Source organism: Aplysia californica, unplaced genomic scaffold (assembly GCF_000002075.1).
Source record: "Aplysia californica isolate F4 #8 unplaced genomic scaffold, AplCal3.0 scaffold01051, whole genome shotgun sequence".
Lineage (NCBI taxonomy): Eukaryota > Metazoa > Mollusca > Gastropoda > Aplysiida > Aplysiidae > Aplysia > Aplysia californica.
Window position 1 is genome coordinate 100,468 of NW_004798321.1, and position 9,655 is coordinate 110,122.

At 37.6% G+C, this 9,655-nt stretch overlaps 1 protein-coding gene across 2 annotated transcripts in view; it reads right to left on the reverse strand.

Annotated features, from left to right (window-relative positions):
* Nucleotides 1–239: 239 nt before the first annotated feature.
* Nucleotides 240–9,655, reverse strand: part of LOC101862695 (mediator of RNA polymerase II transcription subunit 15) — a 12,272-nt gene continuing 2,856 nt past the window's right edge. For both annotated transcript variants that reach the window (XM_035973184.1, XM_005111374.3), the window contains exons 2-5: nt 7,532–7,619; nt 4,252–4,303; nt 3,025–3,153; nt 240–1,617 (exon numbers count right to left, since the gene is read on the reverse strand). In XM_035973184.1, the coding sequence (XP_035829077.1) occupies nt 3,038–3,153; nt 4,252–4,303; nt 7,532–7,619 (256 nt within the window). In that variant the 3' untranslated portion in view covers nt 240–1,617; nt 3,025–3,037. The remainder of the gene's footprint in view (nt 1,618–3,024; nt 3,154–4,251; nt 4,304–7,531; nt 7,620–9,655) is intronic.

Below are 9,655 nucleotides of genomic sequence, written 5' to 3' on the forward strand. Positions count from 1 at the left end.
CCCCCGCCTCTTTCGATAGTTAAAAAAACCCCAAAAGCCAGGGAGTTGATACCTCTGTGAGGCAAGAAACCAGCCTTCAGGACCTCAGTGCATCCACACACTATTGATCAAAGGTTCCCATCAACACACAACTGAACAAAGGCTCCTATTCACCTACCATTGAACAAAGATTTATTGTAGTCTTCTTCTAGTGATGAGTGCTAAACTCTTGGAACAGAAGATGAAAAAACAATATTTTAATAGGAAACAAACCAACTTGGGGTGGTTTTACTGTTGCAGATCAACATTCACTTCTCATTATATTATAGTGTGTTATGATAAGAAGGAGGACTACACCAAACGAACTTTTTGACACATATGACAAAACATCATCAGCTGCAAGGGAAACATCTAAGCAACAATGTTGTTTCCAAAAAAGTTCCCCTTCTCATAGGTTACCCCTGAGCCACACAAACATATCTCATGTATATTTTTAAACATCTTAAAAGTGTTTGTTTCAACAAATAAATTTTAATTGCACAGAGGAGAGACATAAGTTTCTAGTTGAAGCAGTTAAATGACATAAGCCTTACTCAATCCCACCTACGGCAACGTTATTTTACATCTCAACCAAAAAAATTGACCAGACAGGATAAAAATATTCAAAAACTGTAAATTATGATAGATTAAATAGAATGGAGTGTTAGTTCAAATAGCAGTCAAGTCAATATTTCAAGGCTGATTCTTATTTTTTGATTGGTCGGGGCTGGTCCACTGATCCAATTTATTGTCTTCTTTCTCACTCAGATAAAACTTCTCATCAACGTCTGCTTCCCCATTCTGATCTGGCTGGGCCATGGCTCTTCATTCATTTCATCATCTCTTTTATTGTAATGATAAACACATAGACAGCCACTACTGTATAATCTATTTGTAGACTCAAGCTCCTATCAGAGAAATAAGTTCAAGACATTAGCAGGAAAATGCATCAGATGCACACGACTGTAGCTTGCTTTCTAGTAGCACGATAGAGAAGTTTAGAATATCAGCATAAGCCAGAAGATGTGTGTCGAGACTACCTGTATAGTTTGTGATAGAGAAAATACTGATGCAAGCTGGCGGCAAAAGCAATTCTACCAGGTCTACCGGGCAAAGATAGACAGTTTTGGTACACAGTTGGATGCATGCAACAGGCCATGGGGGCCAATTTAGCTGGGAATAGGGTTTTTAAAATCTGATACAAACAGTTAGTATGAAAATAATTTGGTCCGATGATTGACTATTCCGTTTCCTATAATATATATAACGTATATATGTAAAATCATTTTGGAGGGAGTGGACGCTGGCCACAAAAAGTTGTCGTTAGCACTGAAGGAATAAAACGAAGTGTTCCTGAACTACAACACATTCTGGAACATTTTGTCGACAGGAACATCAACTGAACATGATGAGAATCTAGAAGAACAAATACAACGGTCAGACAGAAGGTCAGTCAGCCCAGGTACGTGTGTAGTGTGCCGACTGATGTAGACAGAAAGCACGTGGGGGTGGAGGCTGGGAGCCGTCTCAATGGTCTCAAGGGATGATGATCACAAATTCAGTTCTCACACGACGCTCCACAAAGACTCCCTTGAGTTTCTGAAGACAGCACAAACAGAAACAATTCAACTCTTGTATCAACTAAATAGCTTTTATGACATGTTAACACTTTGCAGTCACTTGGCGCAAAAATGAGCTGATGAAAATTATCCGTTCCGGTCACCTGGTGCCAGGCCCGAGAAGTCTGCTGTAGACACTCTCCTGACTGGGTGACCAGATGGTGTGTTTTGTACTGCAAGCTGTGTGACTGCAAAGTGCTTAAGTGAACAGTATACTATATTTTTTAAGCAGAGGTTTTGCGGACTAATGTTACTTGCAAAACTTTAGCTAAATAAAATTGAAAGTTTTTCAGAGAAGAGCTGTGTAGAGTACTATATTGTTGGAGATTGTCTTTGTCCCTCAAACTTTAGCTCCATCGTTAAAAAGATGCAAAACATAAAAGGTAAGGAAAGAGGAAGGAAGAGTGGTGGTATAAAGGTAAGGCAAGAAACAAGGAAAGATGTGAGTGTCAAGTTCTATAGCAATGAGCTAATCAGCAAACATCAACGTCTGTCTTATCACAGTTAGTCAATCAGATAAAAGCTTGGGGTCCATCAAGAAGATAATTGTTTAACAATGCAGTGGAATCAGGCGCTCCTCAGTTTTTGGGCATGTGGAGTTATTGGTATCATCTGAAAGCTGATTTATTTGCCTTGCTTCCTATGAAATAGATATCTATTTATCTTGAATAGAACTCGAGATATCTGCATTTGAAGAAAGTGAGGTTGCCTGGTTTCAGTTGTGAAATTAGCGACAAAATGGCCACCAAAGTATGGTAACTCCAATAGCTAAAGAGTCTTCGAAAACTTAAAATGACATATTTTCTACCTTTAATCAATGTTTTTCAGTAAAATGGAAATGTGTTTTTCTATGGACATAAAAGAGCTCAAGCCTACAAATATTGAATAAAAATGTCCAAACTAGTGGGAAAATGCCTGTTGTGTTCAACGATTTCATTTCTTTGTCGAGCACCTGATTTCACCACACTGCCTCACATTTGTGCTTGGCCAGACACACGACTGGACGGACCGACCAACCAATCATTGGGTTCATCATACTGGTCTTGTCCAGCCTGATAGTTCCAGCTACCAGATACCCACTCATACATATATATATATGATTCTTTCATCTTCTGGCATCCTTCACTCAACAGGTGGGTCACATTATAGATTATTTCTACACATAATCCCATCCAGGGAAATACACAATCTGTCACAGAACCTTAATGCTTTTACATCATCTACTAGGCTATGTCATGCATTGACATACGTTCACGAAGACGTGATACGACATGTAATCCTCCACCATGTCTCTCCCCCCCCCCACCCTCCCCACCCCACCCCCACTCAAAATATGCACAATCTACAATTGGCGCATGAAGCGTCACAAAAGCCCTAAAACTTTTACCCGAGACAGAGGGTCAGGAGTCTGTCTGCTCCTCCTTCTTCTCCTCCTCCTTGCCTTCTGCTTTTTCCTCAGCATCTTTCTTCTCTCCATCCTCAGCATCTTTTTCTGCATCCTTGCTCCTCTTTTTATCTGTGGTATAAAAAAAGGGTCTATAAGGTACAGGCAAAAGAAAGAACATTCATGGAGCTTCTACTTGTACGGGATAGAGCGCTGTATAAATGCAATCTATTATTATTAATGAAATTTTGTACATTTCCAAAAACATTCCTTTATTCTGAGATGATAAAACTAAATCATAACTAAACTCTTTCAGCGCTACGAACAAGAATTTTTGCCCTGCTGATTTCCGCCCATGAGCGTTTGAAAATTCTCGCTAACAACTCCCCCTCCCCCCCACCCCATTGTCTCTTTGAAATGCTAAACAGTCAGTAAGAGGGTAGCTCCGCCAGCATCTTAATCTATAGTTGCACAAGTAAAAGGAAAACAAGCATCTAGCTATGTTTACATTCTTTTGGATCTGGCGTTGACCAGATGACAAAGACATGTGGTTACTTGAGGGAGGCATTGCGCTGCCAAGAGTGAAATGTTCGCACCTAAAGGGATTTGAAAACAACAACAACAACAACAACATTCTTTTGGACTGACATAATTTGAGTTAGCTTAAAAGTGGGTAGAAAACCTCTGTTATCGGACAACAAGTTATTTCAAAGAGTGAAAACTCCGCGGAGAAGAAATTTTAGTTGTTCACTGTGAGTGAGAGTAAAACACTTGGAGAGCTATTTAAAAAACACGTGTACAGCTAGAAATAAACAAGTGTAAGTAATGTGTGCTTATGTAGGAGGCACGACCTTTGAACTTACTGGCCATTTCCAATACAATCAAGTGGAAGGAGACCCTCAGGAACCCCCAAAACAGTTCAAATTAAAAAACATCTTGTTGGAGCTTCAACACTCCATTACAGAACCATCTAAAATACCAGTGCCCTTGATATATATACATACCATTATAATGGAATGTAAAAAAAAAAGTCGGATCCATTTGAATTCACACCTCAAACTTCACCTACTAGTCAAGATTAGAACCATTTTCAATAGAGTTGCCAGCTACAGATTTTTGTAATCTTTACAAGAAAACCAAAAAGTTAAATTGAATGCATTCCTATAAAGAACAAACGCAGGAAGAGCTCAATCAAGAGTAAAAGTAAAACATGAAATGACGTCCACTCACTGAATTCAGAAACGTAGATCAGTAGCCTTGCCACAAGGTCTAGGTAATCTTTCTGAGGAAAAAAAAAATAACAGCATTCTCTTTAAAAAAGAAATTCTTTTATATGATCTTCTTCAACATGTCTACTTTGTATCATGTTCTTCAAAACAACTTACATGTTTTTGTTTGTTTTTAATCCCACAGAAAATGACCAAAATACGATAATCTGTTTTAAAGCATGCACAACAGAAAGGCTGATCTTACTGAGCATGCACATTACTCTCTCACTCTTGTCACAAGAACAATAAATTTGTGTCACGACACGGTGGAATCAGGCGCTCGTCAATTTTTGGGCATGAGGAAGTATTGGTATCTTCTAAAAGATCATTCTTTTGCCTTGCTTTTGGAGGAAAAAATACCAATTTATCTTGAATAGAAGTTGAGACATTTGTGATTGGAGAAGGTGGGGGTCACCTGGTTTCACAGGTAAAATTAGGGAGGTGGCAGCGAAGGTTTGTATTTTCCAATGTCTTGAGGGTCCTTGAAAACTAAAATTGTAGGCTACACATTTAATTTTTGTGCCTTTAATCAACGTATTTCAGTCAAATTCACATGGAAACAGCTTTAATCAACGTTTTTCAGTCAAATTCACTCATGGAAACAGGCGTCGGTGGCCTAGTGGTTTATATACTGACATTAAAAGGTGTTGAGCCAAACAATAAAAATTAGATAAAAATTGACAAACTGGCGGGAAAAAATGCCTTCTATTTCTTCGATTTCCATATTTTGATGAGCGCCTGATTTCTTCACGATGCCTCACATTTATCTACAACAACAAGGAAGCCAAGGACGTTCAGAGCAGGCGAGGTCACATCGTCCAAATTTGAAGTCTGCCATGTTTCACTCAGGGGCAGGCAGCACACAAGAAAAACTTCACCACAACAAAAAAATGTGTCACAATTGTTAAAAACGTTTTACAGCATGAGCATAGGTACTTAATGGTCTGCTTGTGGTTTAGGTCAATGCTTGTGGTGCAAAGGAGTCACAAAACAAATACACAATTCTCAGAAACACCGACACATGATGCAACTCCAAAATGGCTTTTTAATTGCCACTTTATGTTTAATCACCTTAACAGTACAAATATTCTTTCTTTTAAAGTTAATTCTTTTCACAAAATGAAACCTACTTTTCTGGGGGGGGGGGGGGTTGTTGTTTATTTTAATAAATGACACTGAAATAATATCAAACAACTATTTCAAATATAACAAAACAAAGGGAGAATGCTGAGATGAAGACAGCCGGGTTTTATCAAATATTTAGAAAGGAAAAACAACTCCAAAGAAACTTAAAAATCCAGAAAACTGAACAATCATCAACAAATAACTGAGCGGAGCAGAGGTACAAAAATAAAATTATGAAAACTACGAACGGTCACAAACAGATAACCAGACAGGGGTACAATAAAACTTTAAAAACTACAGACAATCACAAAATATTGAGAGGCATCATGCTGAAAGCTGGCACTTGTCAAGATAATGAAAAAAAAAAAAGAAAGTCGAACTTTTCTGCTCGATGGTCAATTTTCATAATTTTTAGAAATTTTTGGGCTCACACCTTTGATGTCCATTTAAAATCAGATTTCTGTTCGGATTTTACTGAAAAAAGCAGATCAAAGGCACAAAAAATGTAAGTTTACGCTTCCCAAGGACACTCAGAAATTACTATATGTTCTCCAGTGTGTATTACATTAAAACGTCAACCACATAAAGACTTTGGACAAAAATTCAACAAAGAATACCAGAGGACAATAGCTTAGATCAATTTGAATTATAATCAAAACCAATTGATAAGTTAAAAAAGCCCTATTTGAAGCCGAGCAAACAAATCAAATCCAAGACTGTAAACGTACAAGTAGTCTGACAATAGGAAATTTCAGGAAAAAGGTTCAACATTTACACAGAATCCACAGAAATTCACACCGGGCGTCATAAATCTGCAAGCAAACATCAGTTGACAAATTTCTGTAAATCTTGGATGCGCACATCACTTGTTCACCCTTATAATTTATTTATTTATATATAGACAGGCTTTGCAATTAAGATTTCAAACCCAGGTTTTCAGTATTCAATAGTAATTTAATTTCTGGGCCTGCGTGTATGGTTAAAATGCGTGCGTGTGTGTGTGTGTGTGTGTGTGTGTGTGTGTGTGTGTATGTGTGTGTGAGTGTGTGTAAGTGTGAGTGTGTGTCTTTGTGTGTACATTTACAGGAATTTGTAATGTATGTAGGTAAAAGAGTGAGTGTGTGTAAACTGTGCAAGTGTGTATGCATTTGTGTGAGTGTGATATGTGAGTGAGCGCGTGTTCTGTGTATAGGTACATTTGTGTATATCTGTAAGTGTGCATGTACTGTGCTAGTGTGTACGTAAGTGTGTGTATAACAAGCTTGTACATGTATGTGTACAAGAATATTAGCGTTTGTGTTTTGCCACATGCCTTTGACTTTCACTTCTCTAAATGAACAAGTCACAGAGAAAAAAACACCACAAATACCCACATGTAAGCCAGAACATGCTGGGTCATTGCAAGACCAAAATTTGAGAGAAATGAAAAGAACTGCAAAACCTTGTCAAAGTTCTGTATTTCTCCTGGTAAAGGAGGGGGTATCATAAACATGTAAGTTGCAATTTTACTACATCTTTTTCAGTAAAAACCGAGAAAATAGTACAGTAGAACAAAGCTCATATCCAAGGTTCTGTCATTGTCCCTACCAAACTCACGTTCAGGGTATCATTCAATCAACATTTTCAATCACTCTGCAGGCAAAACTCAGGGCTGGCATGCTTGCATCGACATCATATTCATTCAATCTAAAATATAAAAAATAATTCCCATTTTCAGATTAAAGTTTGTCTTAATAGGCGGAGGCTCGTCAAATAAACAATTTGCCATGACTCTTTAGAAGGCAATACAGCAATACCAAAATTCTAAAAAATTCTTCAACAAATCATTCTGTTCACGTTGACATCTGCCAAATGCATGACAAGCAAAATATGTCACATACAGAAGTTACTTCCATTCTCAACATCCGACAAAAGGCTGAGAAATTAATTTATTTTGCATAAACAGAGCTTGTTGGTAATATGACAAATAACATACTGATCAATATTCATAATTTTAATATTTCATCAAGTATGTGTGGGAGTTCAGCACTAGAAAGCAGGGAAAACTACGATAGATCAAAAATCCACGAGCTGGTGTTAGTTTTGTTAAATTGAGTTCAACCCATGCTCCAGCTTACTCGAGACTTGGCCTTGGAGAAAACAAACTCTTCGAGTTCTGCCGCTGATTTAGGAACCTGTGATTCTGTCTTAGTAATTTCATCTTGACTGAAATGACACGAAAAGTTTCAAAGGGAAAAGAAACATAATCAACACTTGCATCAATCAGATTGATTTCTAGCTTTCCAGTCACTCTGAATCAGCACCAGACTTTTCCAGCTTTTATTTTTGTTTCTAGATCTATGACCATTGGACACACCCTGAGGAGACCCGCGACAAGCACCATCAGGCAGGCTTTAACGTGGAACCCACAAGGAAAACGAAAGAAGGGAAGACCAAAGATGACATAGAGGTGAGCGGTACAAGCGGAAATTGAAAAAGCGGGGACATCATGGAAACAGATAGAAAAGGATGCTCAGGACAGGCTTCGCTGGAGTAATGTTGTTGATGGCTTGTGCTCCACTGGGAGTTAAAAAGGGCAAGAGAGAGAGAAAGAGAGATCTATGACCAGTTGCAATAACTGACAACATTCTGATTTCATTGCATTCATAAGTGTCCGCACAAATTTCCTACACAAAAACTAAGAATGAATGTGTTAGCTGTCATTGTTTTTATTCGGTACAAAAAGATTAAATAAAAATCTCTAACCCAGTATTTACACTGTTTTGTGTTTAAAAAATAATTGCATATCTTTCTTAGTTGTATGCACGCTGCCACAGACACAGCTTGATTCATGAACAAACACAGAATATCTTTCTTTTGTTTAATGGTAAAACAAGAGCCAAGGCTAAGTGTCTTTTGTCAAAAAATGCAGATGTACATCTTTCTTCTCTTATAACTTGACCATTTTTACCAGCGCAGATTTAAGATTTCTCATGGTACCAGACATGTTTTTCATAGTCAGTTTAACCCAGATTTTGGAGAGATCTGTTATGCCGTTTTAAAATAAACTACAATAATTCATTCACAAGTGTGTAATTAAAAATATGACAAATTGGGTACTCCACAAATATTTGTTAAGAACAAAAACTAAGGCACAGAAATTAACCATTCTAATGAAGAATAAATCTCAAGACATAGCGCTTTTATTTCCTCCATGTAATGGTTTGCTGTTTGGGATGGGGACGACGTTATATCGTTTCAAACATAGACAAAAATGCGAACTTCTTAACTGACAGCGGCAAAGTCGTTTCAGGGGTCATTAACCCCGTGACCCTGAGGTCAGGAGCGCCAGCGGGCTGCTGAGTCACGCTAACTAAAAGTAACAGAATCTGGGGAAAGGTGACGCCATGCCAAGCTCATCTTGAAAGACGTTCCCCCATTTGTTCCTCCTTCGTTTGATTACCCGTATGTCAATGATCATTTTTCTCTTTTCTATAATATATATGTACATGGTTGATGAAACACTCATAACCCCCCCTCTCTCTCTCTCTCCTGTACAAACCAGGGTTCAACTCATTCAACCATCAATTAAAAATAAACATGTAGCAGAGAAAAACACAAGAATGAGACTCAAGAAATCATAAAAGCAAAATCTAAAACTAGACAATAGGCATGAGATTAATTTAAGAACATAAATCTGTCACAGGACAGATGAACGAGTTTCAACATGCAAGCCTCAAGACTCAGAGAACTCTCACACAGTGCTTTTCCTTTTCTAAAACTAAACTTTAGGCAATTTGGACTCAGTTTAAACCTTTTTTTTTTTCTTTCCATGCTTTTTATTTCTTTTTCTTCTTTCCAAGATGAACATTTAATTTTATCTTTCACCTTTCCTTGTAATTTTTTCAATTTCCTTTTCTTTCAATATCTCATACTTTCTTATAAATTTCTTCCCCATCTCCTTCCTCTCTCTTCCATTTCCTTTCTTTTTCTCAGTCTCTTCTCCTGCTTCTCATTCTTTCTTTCACCTCTTCAGCCTTTTTCTCTCTTTCATCCTTCTTCACAAACATTTTCTAAAAATGTATCTCTTTATGTTGTTTTTTTCTTTTAAATTTCTTAAAATTCCGTCTTCATAGCTTCCATTCTGCCTTCCTGCATTTCCTCTCTCTACGGTCTTCCACTTGTTCAACTACCTGAGCTTTTCTTTATACATAAAACATGCTTTCACTAACACATAACTCATAGTCCTTTTCTTCTTTCCT